This window comes from Pocillopora verrucosa, chromosome 2 (assembly GCF_036669915.1).
Source record: "Pocillopora verrucosa isolate sample1 chromosome 2, ASM3666991v2, whole genome shotgun sequence".
Taxonomy (NCBI): domain Eukaryota; kingdom Metazoa; phylum Cnidaria; class Anthozoa; order Scleractinia; family Pocilloporidae; genus Pocillopora; species Pocillopora verrucosa.
Window position 1 is genome coordinate 10,671,011 of NC_089313.1, and position 21,312 is coordinate 10,692,322.

General features: G+C 39.2%; 2 protein-coding genes across 2 annotated transcripts in view; both read right to left on the reverse strand.

Moving 5' to 3' along the window:
* The window catches only part of LOC131771307 (uncharacterized), a 6,217-nt gene extending 165 nt beyond the window's left edge, over positions 1-6,052 (reverse strand). Inside the window, exons 1-7 of the mRNA XM_059087084.2 lie at positions 5,964-6,052; positions 4,825-5,102; positions 4,442-4,556; positions 2,071-2,193; positions 1,688-1,721; positions 1,235-1,361; positions 1-674 (exon numbers count right to left, since the gene is read on the reverse strand). The exon at positions 1-674 is cut by the window's left edge and continues 165 nt beyond it. Of these exons, the coding sequence (XP_058943067.2) occupies positions 159-674; positions 1,235-1,361; positions 1,688-1,721; positions 2,071-2,193; positions 4,442-4,556; positions 4,825-5,102; positions 5,964-6,036 (1,266 nt within the window). The 5' untranslated portion in view covers positions 6,037-6,052 and the 3' untranslated portion in view covers positions 1-158. The remainder of the gene's footprint in view (positions 675-1,234; positions 1,362-1,687; positions 1,722-2,070; positions 2,194-4,441; positions 4,557-4,824; positions 5,103-5,963) is intronic.
* Positions 6,053-14,690: 8,638 nt separating this feature from the next.
* Positions 14,691-20,661, reverse strand: LOC131771256 (tetratricopeptide repeat protein 28-like). Its single transcript, XM_066162829.1, has 3 exons — positions 20,596-20,661; positions 15,089-19,220; positions 14,691-14,736 (listed from the first exon to the last, which is right to left on the reverse strand). Exons 2-3 carry the CDS (start codon positions 19,183-19,185, stop codon positions 14,691-14,693), a joined length of 4,143 nt encoding a protein of 1,380 aa, XP_066018926.1. The 5' UTR covers positions 19,186-19,220; positions 20,596-20,661.
* Between the last annotated feature and the right edge of the window lie 651 nt (positions 20,662-21,312).

Sequence of the window (21,312 nt, forward strand, 5' to 3'; positions counted from 1 at the left end):
TACGATTTGTGTAACTGCGTGTCGTTCAATACAACATCAAATCACTTAATTTCTTATCGTACCGAAACATAAACATAAACATAAACTCATAACTTGCTGTGTCAGTTAGCGTGAAGATGTTAAAGGTTTTCCAGCTGGATTATCGACCCTGTTCATTGTTAGTGTACCAAGATATATCCCATTGCTCTGATGTGTTTGTCGCTTTTACCTGGATTGTGTCTAGCTACGTTTCCACACGTACTAGAATTGTCAGGGGTACCTCCTGTCCCAAAACCGATCCTAGAATCACAGCTCCTGCAGTCCTCTTGCTCGTTACCAACAATGCCGATTCTTGCTTTGGAATGGCGGGCAGAACCGTACACATTAAACCCTTCCTTACCACATTCTGTTTGCAAGGAGGCTTCTGAACCAATCAGTCTCTTCCACATGTCACGACCCAATGAGGTTGAGTGGTATTGACCGTCAGCGATCAGTGAGTACAGGGAGTCAGCTTGCTTGTTGATTACAATAAATTTGATCTTTTCGCCGATCTTCATACCGAGACAGATCTTTGAGAAGGATGTGTTCCAGTAAGTTGGTAGCTTTGTCTCCTGTGAGTCAAACCCAGTCATGCCTCCTCGCGGATTGTATTCGGCCATGTTGCTCCAAAACAAAGAGGAATAGTGGAAAGTTTTCTGCGTGGAGAAAAAAATTGCTTTAATAGCGCTGATAATGAGAAGTTGCATCGCAACAGAAGAATATCCCATATTATTTACGACACTGGGGCCGGGTTTTTCAAAGCTGGGTTAAAGCAGGGCCTTGAAAAATCTGAAGGCTTGAAAAGAAAATTCTGCTTTATTCTTTTTGTCTTCAATTTGATGATTGAATGGTCTAAAAACATAAGGAGAAAATTATCCTAAACGGCTTTTGAACCGAGAGATATAGAAACCTAGATTAAAATTTAACCCGGCCTGGGTTAGCGCTCATCGGTCCTCGAATAACTAGGCCCAGGACACTATTATCTCAACACTCTGCTCAACTAAGGAACATGTTTTCAGACAGCGGATTACGAATTTAACATCCATGGTGCTCGTTTCGTATTTATTTCAAATTTCTAGATTGTGTATGACTGATTGATTCACAGACTAATCCAAACAAAGACTATCTTAATGATAGCGCAAGCGAATTGCCATTTATACCAAACAACAATAAACAAGTGGCGACTCATCTAAACATCAATGTGTGAATTTTTCACCTTATTACCATCAATCTTCATTACCGGCGTCCAGCCCCCATTTCCGCATCCAAAATCTTCCTTGTGACAAAAGACGGATTTTGGTCCTGATGCGAATTGTAGAGTTATCACACCACTCGTATTTAATCTGTTGAATATATAATCCTCTGAGAAAGAGAGACAGCGCTGAATTTTGATTGAACGCTAGTAGAGCGACGACTTGTGTATCCCACATTATGGAATACGCAAGTTGTTGCTACAACCAATAATGGAGGGTCATGTGATTAGTTCTCTTAATCTTGAGACAGCTCAAATTTAAAATTGAGTGAAACACGCAGACTTCTCGAGAGTCTTGCTAATTGCTTTTGCATAAATTTCTCTGCTTCTGAGTTTTCATAATCATTATTTTTATGATCACTTTATGGTTATTCTTATGTGATTCAACATCCCTTTTGATTGGCACTTATCACCTACCCACTCTTCTTGTAGACTTCCTTACATGATGAAGCTGAAAATGTGTACAGAGATTTTCGGTTGTTAGTCAATAAACTTTCTTCAAAATACATTGTCCTTATTAACTCGGTTTCTACGATCTCTTGATGTTGTTGCATATAGGATTAGGGGAACAATCCTCTCTTCCTACGTCAAACTCAATCATGTCTGAAAAGATAGTTCAAATCTACAATATATACGCGTTAAAATCATCGCTTTGATTTTCTCATATAAGACAAATATAAATGTGAAACTAAAGCAAGAAAAACCAATTGAGCCTCGCGTGAGATCCGATATCATGTTCATCTAAAAATAATATACTTTTATAAATTAATCATGAATTCATTTCCTATTAACAAATTTACCATTGCAAACTTTTCCATCTCCAAAATATCCAGTTTTACATGTACACTTGTACGATCCCTTGATATTGCTACACACAGCATCAACACTACAGTTGTGTAATCCCTCACTACACTCATTGACATCTGAAAAATATTGTCGTTATACTATTTTTCAATAATATTTTCAATAAATACCATTCCCTGAATAAAAAGAGTTGCTCCTGACATTCCGTTGTTCACTGCACGAATAAAATCTTAAGTTAAGAGATAAGTCGCGGGACAATAAATTAATTCTCTTAAAACTTTTTCCTGACGTAATCTCAAACTTCAGCCGTGTTTGAATTTCACAGCTTGAAATGGGGTTACCAGTAAGTGCGCGAAAGAGGTAGAGGGGAGGGGCATTTCGTCTGCGCATGCACCAGTAAAATTTGTTCAACGCGTTCGGCTTCATTTTGATATTTTCAGCGCTCTTCTGCGGGTTTTCAACTGGGCGATCGACACCTTTTTGTAATATTTTTTGGAGAGGGATGAAAGAGTATGACAAGTTTACCACCATTTCTAACTCTTTGGATACTTGCAGAGTTTGATGGCTCTTCGGATGAGGATATTTTAATGATCAAAGTGCGAACAAAACGCGTAAAATGGCCGAAAACTTGAAGTTTGAGGTTTGATTTACTAACGATCAAGATGTGCACTTGAGACATCAAACCTTGAAGGTTAATCTTAAGATATTGATGTCTTACTTCTATGAATCACGAAGTTGTATGTGGAGACGATCGTGAGATATTCGTTTCGGTAATAGAAGGTAGTTTAGAATTTGATCTTATTTTACTTCAACTTTGAAATGAAATTGCGTTAAGTTCGAGGTGGCCCCAAGCTTCAAATCACTTCAAATAACATCGTCTTTTCTTCCTCTTTGTAGTCACTTAGGACACAAGGCTTTAAAAAATGTTCCAGCTTCAGGATTGAGTTGCTCTTACGACATCCTTCAGCGAATTCGTTTTTGGCAGGTTCAGCTGGATTTTCCAAGCCATGGCTCGCAAATGCCTTTTTGCTCTCCAAGTCTGTTGTACATGGTACGTAGGCAACGGTCTAAACAACTTTTATAGTCCTGCCTCAATCATCTCCGGTTTTATATTATTTTGTTGCTGTGTTTTGGTTTGAATTTTTCTAATTGCCTTTTTGGGCTTGAAGTGCTAACTAGAGGATAAACTTCGGCAAAACTTATTAATCACATGGCCCCCAAATCCCTCACCACTGTCAGTTCATTGTTTACTTGCCCCTGGCTAGAAAACTATAAATTTCCTCAAATAGGCATCCAAGCCAATGCCCATTACGGCAAAATGTGCAATGTGTAAGTCCCCTTTTGATTTAAGTCTCATTTCTCTAAAATCTGATAGATGTAAATCATCCATTGTCATAAAGAGATCAACAAACCTCTACACATTAGTTTACTCTGACCTCATTTGGTCTCCTTCCCAGGGAAAAAAGGCTTTTTATCCTCACTATTAAATATCAGCCCCTTTGGTTCTATGTTGTGTGGCATGTAATAAGAGCCTTTTCAGACCATCAAATTGTCACATAACTCTTGTAATTCAATAGGTTGGAGAATAAGGTTGCAAAAAGTGTATTGTTGTGCAGTTGAAATGATGAATGAATATGATTTCATTGGGAAATAATTGATTTATTGAACTATTTATATTACAACTGGAAGCCCAAACTAGCACTTGTTTTAATTCACAATTTCCCCATATCATTGATCATATCTGATGATATTTCCGAGACTAATGACTGAAAAGACTTATCCTCACTCCGGTAAATAATTATTCCTCAATTTCTAATAAGCTCTTCGATGTAACGCCCGTCTCTCTAGTACTAACGTTGTCTTACTTTTGTTTACTCGACATTGACCTTTCTTGTTTTGGTAATCATTTTTGAAAGTAACTTCCTTCCACACACCACACAACAATTTTAAGACTTTTCCGCTTCCATTTAAGTTACATAGGGAAAAATGATAAGAAAGGTTGTCTCAAATACAATATCCATTGTTGTTTTCCGACGTATCTTCCTGCTTTTCTTGAGCGGGAAACCGACGCAGGCGCATACCGGTGGTTTCTCGTATCAAAACAAGTTTACAGAACATGCGCAACAATATGCCCCTCTGGCTCGCGAAAGACAATTCCTTGTTTCCTGCTACTCCGTGATCGCATGTAATAAAAAAAGAGGACTGGAGGCGAGTCAGCAATGCAGCTGTTGTTGCTTGATTCACTTTGGAGTGATGGAATGTGAGGTGTTTGTTAAAGTTTTGCCCTAATTAAATTGAAGTTGTGGTTAAAGCTCCACGAGCTTACAGCCGTGTTTTACTCGTTTTTAGAAATGCAGTAAGGTTTACCTTTTTTACAGTTTTGACCTCTGAGTCCGGCAGTACACAAGCAGCGATATCCTTTGTCGGTAAAACCGCTTTGACAAGTACCATTATTTTCGCAAGGGTTTTTAACACAAGCACTCTGAGGCCGAAAGGAGAAAAACATAATACCTTGAAATATTAACGCAGGACTTTGGTACATTAATTTATTTAGATACACTTCTCTTGTTTGAATGGGAACCAAGAACACTCAACTGGATATGTAGAAAAAAACCAATTATGATAACGAATGATGACGATTACAATAATGATGGTGATAATAGCGAGTTCAAGCAATCATTTCAAGGTTTATGATAATGAAAGTAGTTGTTTTACTCAAACTACGTATTTGCAGATGAAACAAAACCCACCTCAGCTGCATGATAAAAAAAGTGTTCTTCCTTCTCCAGTTCGAGTTCGTGTCCTTCATGAGTAACATTATTCAATTCACATTTGTAATCTCCTTGTTGACCCACTCGTTTATCAAGATTAATGCTGACACAGTCGGGTTCCATATAACACACGTTCTTACAAAACTTCATTTTCATGACCTCAACGATACGAATCACGTGGTTTGTGAGGCGTTTGCCGTCAAACTCTTTTTCAGGCGTAAACTCTAACTGTCGGCATTGGTTTGCATCACAGAAGTCTTTAAAATTTAAAAAATAACAACAACAACAAATATACAGATATAAGAAAACAAGCAATACGATAAAAGACCAAATAATAATGATAATAATATTAATAATAATAATAGTAGCAATAACGGTGACAGCAAAGGATTATAGATGAAGTTCAATAACAATCGACAGTTTATCTCTTTATATATAAAAGTAGCCTCTTTTTTATAATTAATTCATCTATTCATTTGTGATATTCGAACTATAGGAGTCGACGATCATTTTTTCCTTCACGCGGTGCTTGAAAGCGATTCTTCAGTTCCTGTTTGAGAGTCTTTTTTATTCCATCGATTCTCAGTTTGCTAGAATTTAGCAGCAGTGTTGTCAGTGGTCTTCATCTGGTCTAACCTACTTTCACTGAGACAACTCCTATGAATAGCTAAAATATGATCTCTGGAAAGATCTGCTCTCAAAATAAAGAGTAGCGATTTTACTCAGTCAAAGCGCAATTCAGCCTATTGGAATACAACAAAAAAAAAGCTGCATATTTACCAAAGCATGATAAATTTTTGATATTCCGTGATTAAGGGGAATTTAATGAAAAAAACACAAACGCTTAAAAAAACACGAAAAACCTTTCGCAGTTTCGTTGCGAGGGAAATTCACAAAGTCACTCAAACAAATTATCTCCCCTTCTCACCACCCATCCAAATATAATTTACTTAGTTAAGTAGTTAAGAAGCGTTAAATCATCTTTACAGGACTTTCTATACGGATATGATAGCAAAACCTTCTTTAAACAAGTGACAGGTGTTTAACGGTAACTACGTTAAAGAAGGGCTCGTTTCCCCTCACTCTTCCCACATATGTTCAATTATAGTGAAGCTAACCTTGTGAAGGGACAGAATCAGCCATGTGAAGGCACAAAAGTAACAGAACACGGATGAAAATCGAATTCTTCATGATGCAGATCCCCTGAGAGCGGCTTTGCAAAAGATATGCAAATTGAAGCAAAAAATGCATTTAAAATTTCCGAACTGTCTTTAACCAATGAGACCTGGATGTCATCTCATTGTTCTCTGTTTTAATTTGATATCTTTAGCCCTAGGGCTGCAAGGTGCTCAATTCTTAGGGTAAAAATGAAATGTTTGCTTCTATTATTAAGAGTCACGAAGAGTCAATCAATAATTAATCTTATATACACAACAGCGGTTCAAGTGTGATGTTCGATTTTTGTATTTTTTAGCAAGAAACTATACGGAAATTAAATGCCTGTGCTGCTACACAAGGCTTTAGCTTGTAGAAAAATGCGAGACTATTAAGCCCTTATTGTGCCTAAAATCGACCTCCGCCTGAAAACTAGATCACCAAGCGCATTTTATAGCAGCTCGTTTTGACTTTTTCAGAAACTTTTATTATCGCACTACAGGTCATATGACAAACTGGCATTAAGAACAACCTTAGAGTAGCGTTCATCACGATTGAGATCATTAAACTAATAAGCTAAAAGTTGAAGATAAATTGCTGTACTAAGCAATGGTTGTTGAGTTTGAGGTAAAATGTAATGAATAATTTTGGGGAAGCGACATAAGGTGGCCGGCTTTGCAGGTGCTTATCATCAATTTTAAATTTAATTGGTTTGTGAAAAATTGAGTCACAAGGCTAATCGCGGTAAGTTCAAAAGCTGTTCCATTCTGTGCATAAGGTAAAAAGTACAGAGACTTTTTTTTTTTTTAAAAAAAGTGTTTTTGGAGAAAATCCCAAGCAAACTAGATATGTTATTTTAGCCTTGGTATGTAAATTCTGCTGACTCTCTACCCTTCTTTTGAAAATTTCCAATTTACATTTAATGAGGCTTTAGGGCCTTTTCTAAGAAGGCTTGTTGTCTTCTTGATCACTGCACCAAGATATATCCCATTACTTTGATGCGTTTGTGTACCAAAGCCAATTCTGGAGTCACAGATGACAAGCGACTGACAGCATAACAGTGATCCCTTATTAGTTCCTACTTTGCTGTAAGGATGCTTCTGAGCCAATAGGGAACTTTAGCAAACTACGACGGTGGTAGCAACGAGGACGTGACAAAACAAAAGATCTGATGAGCAAAGCAATGGCTCAGCACGTGCGTTTTAAAACTGTGTACATTTCTTAGCCCTTCTCTGCAAAATAACAATGTGAGATCATCAAAATTTGCTTGGTCCGAGAAAGGAAACCTCTACAGCAAAACTCCATTATGATCAAAATTTGCTTGGTCCGAGAAAGGAAACCTCTACAGCAAAACTCCATTATGAACTCAACGCCGCTCTCATACTTTATGCTTAGGTTAAATTGCAGCGCCGTAAGAGATGTTAAACACATCCAGTCATTCGCGAAATTTCAACTAAAAATATACATTCATTTTTAAGTCGAAGTCTTCTTTGGTGTTGCAGTCCTAATTGCTAAAGGTCTTTTAAAAGCGTCTTTCACTTGTCACGAACCGGTGCGGTGTTGCGGAGTTGCCTGTTAGGAACTGGCCTGCTTTCAAATGACAATGAACCTGTGCTGTTTATTGATCTTCATAACGAGACAGATCTTGAAGAAAGAGGTGTTTCAGTACGTTGGAAACTTGGTCTATTGCGAGTCAAACCCAGTCTTCCCTCTAAGAAGGTTAAAGCCATTTGTGTCACTCCAAAATCTTGAGTCATAAGAGTAGAAAGTTGAATATTTAAGAGGGAAAATTGGAAAAATGTGACAAAGTGGCTGAATTTAGAGGCAGAGACAGAAAAAGAGGAACAAATCGAAACGCTTTAAAATAAGAGTAGTTAGCATAACCTGTATGGGTTTCGCGAATTTGAAGCTTTTAGCATCAAGTTTCTCCAATACAAATCAAAATCTGGCACCATCGGGCACTTCTCCTTTTTGAATGTCTTGTTCGTGAAAGGTACCTTGACCCGATGAATCGTCCCTTTCTTTGCCTCTGTAGGTATTCACGAGTCCCGGTACCACGTGCGATACGATAAATACTTCCTACGTCCAACCTAGGAGATACTCTTTTTGGAAAGTCCTGGCTTTTTCATTTAAAAGGACTTTATCACCGACTTCAAAACGAGTTCTTGCACGATCCTTTTCAGTTCGACTGATTCGTTTTCCATACACTGTGTCCCACACTTGACTTGCATTCTCGATATTGGTGTGAGAAGGTTTCATTCCACTACTAAGATGATACGATTGATTGCACCCATCTACCAAAGCTTGAAAGATGTGTAAATCCTAAAAACATAATTAGATTTATAATAAAGTTTAGATATAACACGCGTTGTCATTGTCTGAAAGAGAGTGCTCTATGAGAGTTTATAATAAAGTTCGGATATAACGCGCGCTGTCATTGGTTGAAAGGGCGTGCTCTATGAGAGTATAGAGCATAGAACTGAGCTAAAGCTGTCACGCCATCTGCCAAATTATTCTATGTTCGATCTTTTCCGGGACTTCTTTTTAGCTTTTTTCCGATAATTGAAAGTGAAATTTCGGAACAAGCGAGCCGGCAAGTAGCAACAGAACAACCAAACAAAGGTTTGTAAACATACCAGGCGCCGTGATTTACGTTATTAAAACGTGAGCAGATATGAAAATCCTTAAAGGAAAACAAAATAGACATTCCGAGTTTCAAAGATTTTCACGCTCAGTTAGATTGCAAGCTTAAGAGTACGGTAATAAAAATCAAACACAGCAAACACTCGAATAGTATATAATGTTCAGAGTTCAAAAACAAAATAGAACAAAACAGAAATGATGAAAAATATAACCAAACAGGCATAACTGTTAAAATTCATACTAATCATGACGGTGTCTGAGCAAATATGATCATGCTGAAGTCCATCGCGGCTCGCTTATCATGACGATCTCCGGTCATCACAGTAAAGCAAGCCTCAGAAACTACATCGGCCGCCCTTCGAGTGAAAAAATAAGAACTCGCTCTGATATCCTTTCCGATGCGTTGAGTGGAAAGTCACTTCAGTCACTGCAGCCGAGTTTTGCGACGCTGTCATCCCGAGCGATCTTCATGTTCCAAGAAGTGACTCAAGAAGTGGGAAGAAACACTCGACTACGTTTCGTGTTTCTCCCTACACTTCTTTCGTGCTCTAGCCGCTTCCTAAGTGCTTTATAACAGAACAGAGCACAGTCAAGGCTTCTCTATTTGTTAATTGGTATAGCGTAAAATAACGATAAAGTCTTTCTTTCAAGGTACGATTGAATCTCTTTACGACGCTGGCTTGTTATCTCCTCTGTTGGAAAGAGTATAATATCTTAACTTTCATCAACTTCTGGAAAGTGCTATTGTAAAAATATTTACCAACGTCCGTTTGAAGTTTTTGCAGTGTTCGTCCTTCGGCGCGTTTCAAAGGCGTCTTCTTTCAAAGGCTTCTGTGACGTCTACACCTGTTTTAGATTTGATGGGTTGAACTCATGCAAATTTCGAGAAGACATCGATGACGACCAGAAGATGGATCTCCTCCATTGTATCGAGTTATAGATTGTAATTCTAGCATATCGGCTGCTCATTGTTCGTCTTTACCAAAGACCATTACGGGCAGTTTAGGGAGTCTTCCTCGTCTTTTGGACGATGTAAGGTGTAAGTCAAATCTTTTTCCAAATTTTTCAATACTTCGGCAGGTCTGAGACCGTACTGACGTGCAAGACGTAAAACGATTAAACTTCTAGGTTCTTAGAGATTTCCATAAGCGTCCAATAATTGATTATTCTCTTTCTTTCTTAATCTTCTTGAAGAATGAAGAAGCGTGACCAATTACATCAAATGGAATATGGAGGTACATCGATCCGTATATACATTTTTAATTTCCTTGATAACCCAGTCCTCTTTCGAACACTTTCGATGTAACCATGTGACGAATACCATGAAACGGAAGGGAGTGGTTACGACTTCGGATGAAATCGAAACTGCTTACGTCACGTTAGATACGCAGAGGGAGGAAGGGAAAAGACCTTGGGAACGAGCTCGTGTCTGTGCATGTACTAAAAATCCTCGAAATGCAAATGTTTTAAAATGTTATGTTATTTTTTTTAGCATTTCAGATTGAACAAAGGCTTTGAGAAAGTTATACAAGTACCAAAATAGGCACACTTTTTTTTTAAGCCCCCTGCAAGGCTTTTTTTGGTATAAGCTAATGGAAGCATTGGCATCCCAAAAAAAGAGGGATGGCGTGACAGACTTGTGAATGAACAGCTACAGTGAATTTCTTAAGGAGAACATATAAAATATTAAGTAAGCGAAAATAACTAGATAATTCATCGAAAAAACGAAATTGAAACCAACTTGTATGTAAGGAAAATTATTGAGGAACAAAATAGAAAGCGGCAGACTTAATGCTGCTTCATACATCGTCTTCCGTGGTTTACTCATCTCTGACCACGATGACAGTAAGCGGTTCTCTCATTGCAACAAACAGCATTTGAAAAAGGACAACACGTCCATACCGGTTGATAGCAACATAATCCCACCAAGAGAACCAGATAACTGTGTTGTTCACTTTCTGAATTTTTCCGCCGTGTTTAAATACCGTCATCTAGGCGCCTACTCACGATTTGCACGTCATAATCGCAACGAACCTCCCGATCTTATCATAGGCAGATTTTTTTTTGTCGGCTTCACTGTCTTATTTTCTGAAAACATGGCGCAGTTATTGAATTTTGTGGGGCTATCACATTGATATTTCCTACCAAATTAGGGGGGAGCAGAGTTTCCCGTCATCCGCGGTCTGGAAAAGCCGAAGTCGTTACACACGGGAACTTGTACATCAACAAGCACGTGACATGTGACTTTAAAATCCCCTCTCCTGTTACAGTTTTCTTATTGTGAGCTGCGCGATAGTGATAATTAACAATCAAATCATAGACCGTCTATAATTTGATTGTTTTGTTCCGTATAAGAGCCCTATTTCCTGATTTTAGCAAATCTCCAAAGTAATAAACGACAGAAGAGAGAAAAGCTACGATTTTAACATCGATTTTTCGCCCACATGCATCTCTCTAAACGTGAAATTTTCCCTTCCTACAAAAAATCTCGAAAATTTTTCGCATTTTTTATCTTTCTTGATCAATCATCGTTTATAAAAAGCTAAAAAAATGTAGGTTTATTCGGTCAAGTGACCGCCTAGAGCAAGAATTGCGTGACAGGTGTAGTTCAGAGAAACTTGTGACAGTCGCAGATTTTAAAAGGCATCCAAGACAAAATTGTGGCAATGCCCAAAGATCTTTTTTATGATCCTTAGAGATAAAATGATGGACTATAAAGGGGAATCAAGATTAGTGTTGTAGCTTTCTGGCAAGGGGAGATATTTGACTTCAAAGTTGTCAAATATTTGGATGAATTGAAAGTCTAAAAACACAGTCGTTTATTTGCCTCTGTTGATTGGCAAGCCGTCCATAAAATTGACTGATACTTGCGGTGAACATTAACTTAGGATGTAAAAATATGTGTGCAAACCCTCAGAGTAATTGGTTCGATACCATCGCAGTGAGAGCTTTATAAATTTTACCTATTTTGAAGCGATTTCCTCGGTGAAAACCAAGAAAAACCGGGGGGTGGTCTATCTCCCCCCGGAAAAAACCAAAACAGAAACCAGCTTGTCTTTTTGGGTTTTGGGGTAGACCCTTTAAACTGGCAAAGTTTCATTGGAATCGGTGAGATGACATGTAGCACGACTGCCTGGTGCTCTCGTGGACACGTTCTAAATATAGGAAATAGTTTGAACCCGGGGGCAACATGTAATAGTATAGTGTGATCGTCCAGGTGACAGTAGTCACCACCATCGACAACAGCCCTGTCTCAGAACTACGCTCACCCGAACGATCAGACTACACTATCACACAATGCTCTTAGTAGTAATTGGCGAATGTAGTCTATTTCACCTCTGTTAGAATGTGTTAGCATCATACAGTTGAGAGAGAGTAGCAACATTGTTTATTTATCACATTTCTCCAATTCCGGACTGATTCTTTGGCTGGAGATTGCAATGAAATGTTCAGATGAGAGGTCTAAAGGAAGATGACGAAACAAAAGCAAAAGAATAGACTAATTGTTTAAAGGTCAACTCTAAATTTAATTTTCCCGAGACAACGCTTTTCTTCCGGCTTACACGTAATCGACCACCCCAGTCTCACTCTTGGGTACCTCACATATTGTAACATATTCAGTGAAACTTGACCTAGAGCTGTTTCTGTAAATATTTTCATGTAGAAGCTGAAAATTCAAGAGAGCAAACTTAGTAGCGTCCTTATTTAAAACGACTGAATTTAATTTGTTAAAATGCACTCAGCAGCGGGGCCTTATCTCAGTTACGTATTTGACTTGCTCGTCACGAACAGCCTGGATGCTATTCAATCACAACTAAGACACAACTACATCATTCACATACTGTAATGAACATCAAATGGAGCAATGGGGTAGGTGGCATGGTCCCCTGGACTAAGATTATACGTTTTCAAGCAGAGTTTTCAGAGCTAATATGTTGTGACGTCTGGTTAATAAATAGTGTCCCAACAAACCAGTTTTAGAAATAGAGTCGAATCCCTACTAATGGCCATGACCACCTTTCTGCGACGGCCATTTTTTCTCCCGACTATTGTACGGAAGAAAAGCCTCAAGTTGCTCCAAACGTTAAAAAAAGGGGTTTAAAAAAATTGTTCGATAACTTTTTTCTGAGGAATCTCCCTAAAAGAGGAGTATCAAGTAACATGAATTGAGGTGAACCGACCAGAGAAATGCACGGAAAAAATCCTTCCTGCGATCACGCCGTTCATTTTTATTTCCAGAGTCGAGAGCCTCAATCGATAGCATGCAGAGACTTCATCTGGGTTCCAGAATCCCTCCAGTTGCATCCCTTATCCCGCTACCATGGCGAAACTTTGAACGTCTGTTTGCTACCGTTTTACACTGCAACCTCTTCAAGAGAAACGCAGGAGATTTTCTAGGTTTTCTGCCGGAGTCAAATCTTATTTTTACTTATTTGGAATGGCTACATAGCTAATAATCAGTTGCAATTATTCTTTCCTTTAAAAAAGACTTAACGTTGAGCATATCCAAAAAAAAATAAAGAGACATCGTTTCTATTTTTTCGATACAATAGACCTTGAATGCAATTGCTCTCATGCAACTGACCAAAGAAAGGGTTTCTGTCAAAGGATCCTAGTCAACCACAAGACATTGCGCGCTTAATCCGCCACTTTCTATGCCATCTAAATTAGAGAAATTTCGATTTTGGTCTATCATCCAAGTGCATCCGAGCGACTTAAATCTATTTTGATGTCTGAAATTGTCGTGGTAACTTTCTGAAATTATCAGTGGTTTATTCTGGGTAGTTGTGTAATGGTTTCTCGCAATTTTGTTAAGAAATTTTTGTTTGTTACTGGGAACGTCGAAGGCATCTCGTGTTCCTTCACATGGAAGGCCTAAATCCACGGAGCAGACGAAAAATCTCAACCTCTGGAATGACAGGAAGGATAGTCCTAGCATCAGAGATCTAGCTAATAGCCAATTTGCAGATTTTTCTGCATCAAAGCGTCGACAAGCTTCACGTAGGATACATATAACAAAAGGCAAAAGACCAGTTAAAAGTTGAAGTATTGACGAGCCTGCTCGACACTCTTGCCGTCCACAAGCGATTTTAAAATTTTGTCTTCATAGATTAGTTCTGACCAGCATATATTTTGATGCTTTTTTTTTGGCGATGTAATTTTGAATGAGGTGCTATTTCCACATCAGTATGTTCTTGAGTTTAGATAAAGCCTGGTAATATTGTTTTACAAAAGGCAACATTTTCTTCTGTGTGCTGGTTTCTTTGTTTTTTAGGTGACCCTGGAGCAGAAGACTCCAGACATGTATTTCTCCAGAACTTCGTCAGGTATCCTCTTTCTTCTTCTAACTCGTATTTTTAAGCTCTGTACGTTTTTTATTAAATGTTAAGCGCGTCGGATTTGTTTTTGGATGCGTAACGCTTCTCCTTCTCCGAATCCTTTCTTTACGTTACGTAAAAAATTGTTTACGGGCCGGCACGACTGATGCCGAGCGTCTAGTTAATGTGAACGAATTTCTCCGCAGTTGTCCGTATGTTGACAAAACAGAGGCGTGGTTCACAAGGATCCTTTAAGACGTTACATCAAAATGATACCTCAAATATTGAAGGTTTTGTTAACCTATCCTAGCAAACGGCTTTGAAAAAAAAATCAAACTAGATATTAGTGGTTCTTTTATACCTAAACTACTGTTTTCACTTTATTGATGTCGCCTTACGTACGTCAACATTGTTTCTTGCCCATTATATCAGAAATATAATTCTTGAATACGAAACCAAAGCATCCTTTTGAGGATGTTAATTAAATTAAATTAAATGCATTTATATAGCGCCACATTCCATTAATTGTCCATGGCGCTTAACAATACTCTAAAAACCGTAAAAATTAAAATCCTAAGAATAGCAAAACCTAAGAAAGCACAAGAAATGGAAATAGATCTCCCCTAATTTGAGATAGCTCTTTTTTGAATTTCTATGAAATACAGGGATAGAGTATTTTCTCTACTTGTTTCTATGTAAATTATCCATCTAAAAGTCTTTTAGCTCGGTTTACTTCGAGTAATTTTCATTATTTAATCTCTCTGGATCATTTTTCCTGTAAAAAAAAAAATAGAAAACAACAATTCATTTTTAACTGAACAGATATTTTGGATGCAAAGCAAACACAACTTTACCAAGCACAATATGTAAATATATATATGGCAGCTACACTTGTATCTGATTGGCAGAGTGGCACTGTTGAGATTCTATATTTTACACCAGAGAGCGTCAATAACTCTCCGAAAAGAAAAAAAAATACATATAAATATTTAGGTAAAGATTAAACTAGCCTTGATGTTCAAGGTAACAAAGGATCCTCGCCGACAGTCAGCGACCAGTAAGTCGTAGCCACCATCACGTCTAATTTACATTTAATTTATGAAATACCTGTTCTCACCGATTCTTACCTCTGCTTCTCAAACTCGAGCCTCACGTCATCTCCAATCAGCGTAAACGAAGCCCACTCAGACAATTTGGTAAGGCCGTTTTTTCTCATCCACTTCATGGCTTGATGAAGGGATTCACTGGCACTCTCTCCTCCAACTAGGTGTTCGTAGAACCGACTCATCAGCTGCTCTGTTGCTGAGTCTGGAATGGCCCATAGCGCAACCAACACGGAACGAGCACCAGATCCTAAGAACGCACGGGCAATCCCTATAACTCCCTCGGCTCTTATCTCTCCACTTCCACTGTGACAGCAGCTAAGTACCACCAGTTTAGCTGTGACTTTCACTCGTGAGACATCCGACATCGTCAACATGGAAGCTTGCTGAGGTGGGATAGTGTTTCGACTGTTGGAAGTAGGAATGGGGGAGAGGGCAATTTCTCCCCTTTCAGCGTTACCATGGGCAGCAAAATGAATCAGACTCACTGAACTTATCCGCTCAAGTACCGCCTGCTTCGTTGCTTCCGTTTCTACCAGAGGCGGAACACCCACCAGTCGTCCGACCATCTCCGCTTCCTTTCTTGCGCCTGGCAATGGCGGCAACCAATCAACCTTGGGATTGCCTATTATCAAGGCACCAGTGTTGCTGTGATAGTTCTGTGGACTATCTTGAATGATCTGGAGCGTCGTCAAAGAAGGAATGACACGGATCCTATGAGTCTCCGACAGGTATTCGGCTCCCTCCTTTTCACTCAGGGCAGCAAAAGGAACTTTGTACAACCTGCGGTCAGGGACAATAATGACTTCAGGTTCCTCAAGCAAATCATAAACGGGGGCAATAAACATTTTGTAACACAAAGATAGACTTGAAATGACTCCCTCGTCCTCATCCTCGTCCTCATCCTCGTCCTCATCGTCGTCCTCCTCGACGAGTCGCAATTTTTCTGAGCTCTTTTGTTCGGGGGAGAGAGGTTGCAATTCAACCATATTTAAAGACCGATCTTCACAATCCTCAATGGGCCAAATGCCAAGACTCCGGAAATTATCAGCCAAATATTTACTCAAAGACAAATCTTTGGGCAACCCAGCCTGCACTAGATTCTCTTCCAGTGATATGCTTCGATAGTGAAGGACTCCATTTGTTTTCAAGATCCACAAATGCAGATGATTGTGAAAATAAGAAATGTACAAACAAGTACAGTTATTTTTCTTTCTAAGAATGTTCTCAATGCCAAACCAAGATTGTGGATTAGCAGAAATGTGTGTTTCAACCGAGTACTTCTCTACCATCAAGTCTGATAAGCCTCTAGCTCGACCCAACTCCTCAACATAAAGAGCGTCAAGAACATTTCCGGTGCTGCAAAGCAAACTACTAAACAGCTTGTAGGGAAATATTCCTGAGACCTCCAGAAATGATGTTTTAAGCTGATCATTGGTCCCCAAGAAAGATCTCAGCTCCTCATACTTTTTAATGCACAGTTGAAGACACGAAAGGGAGTCTTCGATTTTATTTTGAAATAAATGCAAAATGGCGTAACCTTCAAGGACATCGAACTCTCCTTTTCTATCTCCAATATCTCTGAATATGGATAAGGCTTTCTCTAAGCATACTTCCGAAGCTTCATAATTTCCAACAGCTCTAAACAAAGTTCCAAGGTTTGCAAGATCTGCTGCTTCCCCTTCCTTATTACCGATCTCAGTGCTGATGACAAGCGCTTTTTGGATGTACTCTTTTGCATTGTCGTAGTGTCTGAGCGACAATAACACAGCACCTAGGTTTCCGAAGCATGAAGCCTCCCCCCTTCTGTCGCCAATCTCAGTTCTGATGACAAGCGCTTTTTGGAGATACTCTTTAGCCCTTTCGTATTGTCCGAGCGACTTAAACAAAGTACCTAGGCCTTCGTAGTCATTTGCTTCTCCTCTTCTATCGCCAATTTCAGTGCTGATGACGAGTGCTTTTTGGAGATGCTCTTCAGCTTTTCCGTATTGCCCGAGCGACTTAAACACAGTACTTAGATTTCCGTACGCTGCTGCTTCTCCTGCTCTGTCGCCAATTTCAGTTCTGATGACAAGAGCTTTTTGGAAATACTCTGTAGCCTTGTCGTATTGTCCGACCACCATCAACACCTTACCTAGGTTCACGTAGTCAGTTGCCTCTCCTTCTCTATCGCCAATTTCAGTTCTGATGACAAGCGCTTTCTGGAGATACTCTTTAGCCTTGTCGTATTGCCCGTTCGACATAAACACAGTACCTAGGTTTCCATAGCATGTTGCTTCTCCGTCTCTGACGCCAGTTTCAGTTGTGATGAGAAGTGCTTTTTGGAAATACTCTTTAGCCTTGTCATATTGCCCGACCGACATAAATACAGTACCTAGGTTTCCGTAGTCAGCTGCCTCTCCTTTTCTATCGCCAATTTCAGTTCTGATGACAAGCGCTTTCTGGAGATACTCTTTAGCCTTGTCGTATTGCCCGACCGACATAAACAGAGTACCAAGGTTTCCGAAATCAGCTGCTTCTCCTCTTCTGTCGCCAATCTCAGTTCTAATAACAAGTGCTTTTTGTAGAAACTCTTTAGCCCTGTCATATTGCCCCAGCGACTTAAACAGAGTACCTAGGTTTCCGTAGTCAGCTGCTTCTCCTCTTCTGTCGCCAATCTCAGTTCTGATGACAAGCGCCTTTTGGAGAAACTCTTTAGCCTTGTCGTATTGCCCGAGCGACTGAAACACAACACCTAGGTTTCCGTAGTCAATTGCTTCTCCTTCTCTGTCGCCAATATCAGTTCTGATGACAAGTGCCTTTTGGAAATACTCTTTAGCCTTGTCATATTGCCCGAGAGACTCAAAGACAGTACCTAGGTATCCGCACTCAATTCCTTCTCCTTCTCTGTCGCCAATCTCAGATCTGATGACAAGTGCTTTTTGGAGATACTCTTTAGCCTTGTTGTATTGCCCGAGATCCTTGCAAACAGTACCTAAGTTTCCATAGTCAACTGCTTCTCCTTCTCTGTCGCCAATCTCTGTTCTGATGGTAAGCGCTTTTTGAAGATACTCTTTAGCATTGTCGTATTGCCCGAGCGACTGAAACACAGCACCTAGGTTTCTGTAATCAGCTCCTTCTCCTTCTCTGTCGCCAATCTCAGTTCTGATGACAAGCGCTTTTTGGAGATACTCTTTAGCATTGTTATATTGCTCGAGCGAATGAAACACAGCAGCAAGGTTTTCGTAGCATGATGCCTCTCCGTTTCTGTCGCCAATCTCTGTTATGATAACGAGTGCTTTTTGGAAATACTCTTTAGCCTTGTTGTTATGACCGAGCGACTGAAACACAGCACCTAGGTTTCCGTAATCAGCTCCTTCTCCTTCTCTGTCGCCAATTTCAGTTCTGATGACAAGCGCTTTTTGGAGATACTCTTTAGCATTGTTATATTGCTCGAGCGAATGAAACACAGCAGCAAGGTTTTCGTAGCATGATGCCTCTCCGTTTCTGTCGCCAATTTCTGTTCTGATATTAAGCGCTTTTTGGAAATACTCTTTAGCCTTATCATATTGCCCGAGATCCTTGCACACAGTACCTAAGTTTCCATAGTCAACTGCTTCTCCTTTTCTGTCGTCAATTTCGGTTCTTATGGCAAGGGCCCTCCCAACATACTCATTCGCTTTTAGGTTTTCGCCAAGTTTATGACACATAATTCCGAATCTTGTGCAGGCGCTTGCTTCTCCACTTTTTTCACCAGTTTGTCTCTTCCTATTAACTGCTTTTTCATAAAGTTGTTTGGCATCTGTAAACCTGTTTTGACTTTCTAAAATCTCTGCTAGAGCCATGCTTACATCTCCTTCTTTTACTAAGTCACCATTCTCGCTGTATAAGGCAAGCAGTTTCCTGCCGTATCTTTCCGCACTGATGTAGTCAGAGATACTACGATAAGCGCCGAAAAGAGCATGATAAATAGCCCTGTAAATCATTAAAAACGGTCGTGAAGTAAATTGGTGTTTGCTGTTTTGATCGGTGTTATCTAGCAAAATCAAGCATTCGTTCCATATTTCTGTGGCTTTCTGAATGCGATTTGAGTTGAGCAGGAACAGGGCAACTAGTAAGGCGATGCTCATGAAAGCTATCATGGCTTCTGCCGTTAAGTTTCCATTGCCATCCTCTCCTGTTATTAGGGAAACAATATTTTTAGTAACACAAGATAACCAAATGCTTCGATAATCTGGATTCTTAATAAGTCACTACAAACAGGAACCCATATGTGAATTACAAAAACGGGCTGAGTCGATTACACCTGGAAATTTTTGCAACGAGCTGAAAGTCTTAGAATTCATAATATCGGCATAAAACAAAAAAATAAGTGAAGAAGAGGCGTGGATAAGTGCAACTAGAGCACATCAACGGATCACATTCGGTAAAACTTTTCACATAAGTTTCACCAGCACAGTTTTTTTTGAAAACGGACTGTCAACTGTTATCCTAGTGATTTTTTATCTAGATGTTTCGTTTGTTCATCTTATGAAGTAAAAAAAAAAATGACGTGCGCTTGAGTTTGACTAATGGTCGTATGTCGGGGGGTGCGTCACAAACTAGGAGGTTTTAGAAAGGTCGCGGGTTTCTTAAAAAAAAAAAAGAAAGGATTGGTAAACTTTTTACTACAACGTTCTAGAAACATTTGAAAATGTTGTTCTAACAGTGTCTCGCCGAGTAATGAGCTTACTTATCTGAAGTATATGGCTGAAAATATAGTATTGAATTTAGTTTTTGATCTCGTGACTGTGGAAACCATCAGTTTGCTTAACAATCTTAGCTAATAAAGTTGTAATGTTTTGTATAAAACCATAAATGTTCAAAGAAAGCAATTTTGCAGCGGAGATATGAAGCGTCCTTTCAACGGAAAAGTACGTTCATACTATGTATGCAATCACAGTGAATTTAAATAAGTTTCAGTTTCTCTAAGAAAATTAAAACATCTTTCTTTGTGAGCGCTCAGCTTCATGACTTATTTTCTTATGCGAGACTCTGGCGCTTTAACAGACAAAGAAACATATTATGACCTTTAGGAAAATATTTACCGTAGAACCCACCGCTAATATCCAAAGATTTAGGTGAAGGGTATCTCGATTATGATACGCTTGTTTTCAAGTCGAATCTACCGCGATCTCCGAGCGGCAGATCGTAGCGAGGGATAGTCTACAGCATAAATAGAGATCTGATTTTATGATCATCAATTCTCAAATTAAACGATACTCAATAACCTTAGTTAATGAGGATAAATTATACGGAATAAAGCCACAGAGATTTGAAAAACTCGCCGTAGAACTGAACGAGTTTATTTCACTGCGGTGGCGATTCAATCGCGTCATCAACCGCTTTAATGAAGGTCTAACGCTCGAAACGAGACAGCTACATATTGCAAACACAAGGATCGAATAAGCAGTTACTGGGCTTTTCCATAAGAGCCTTACCTCTCTACAGTTACTGAATAACGATAGCTGATAAAACACGAGTGACTAGAAAAGATTTTCAATCGCACTTACCAAGATGTTGACAATGTGGCTGATGCTTTGAAAATGAAACAACAAAAATAGCGAATTACAGTCGGGACTTTTCTCTACCATTCGAACTTCCGCTGTCTCAGTGTTTTGGGTATCCAGATCAATTGTGTTTGAGATTATTCTCTTCCCCCCTCTGGGCTAATCGAAATAAAAGGGAAAAGTTTCAATAATATAATATTTTGTGTCCTCCCGGAGGGCCTACGCCTTTCTATCGCGTCCTATTTAGGTTGAAATTTCCCACAGCTAGTGGTCACATGATAACATGCTTATTGATGTGAGTTTGGTTTGGCTCCCGCTCATTTAGCAAGGACCTCGTAGGTCATGACACCGAGCCAAATATTAGTACCTGTCCCGTCCTGCCCTACCATTCAATCAATAAGTACACAGTATTTAGGTTTTGTACGTCACACTATTATCACTAATTATGTAATTGAATGTGAAACATGAAAATTGTTCTTTTTTATTCTTTTTTTTAATAGGGAACGTCGGGCTTCAGTGTTTACCCCTTTGAAAGGTTTGATTTTCATCACAAGATCGATCACAATAAAACCTTAGTTTCTTTCTTTAACTCTTTACGATCAACGTTATTTTGCCCAGGTGCTCCGTGTTTATCTGGGACTTAGAGAGAACATTTTCTTACAGCTTGGAATCGCCATCACTGCCTCTATAAGTTTATTTACAGTTTTGTCGAATATCTAG

Excerpts from the sequence above, each read along its gene's own strand:
- LOC131771256 (XM_066162829.1), bottom strand. The coding sequence starts at position 19,185 with ATGATAGCTTTCATGAGCATCGCCTTACTAGTTGCCCTGTTCCTGCTC. Across the intron at positions 14,737-15,088 it reads CTCGAGTTTGAGAAGCAGAG|GAAAAATGATCCAGAGAGAT; the intron begins GTAAGAATCGGT and ends TTTTTTTTACAG.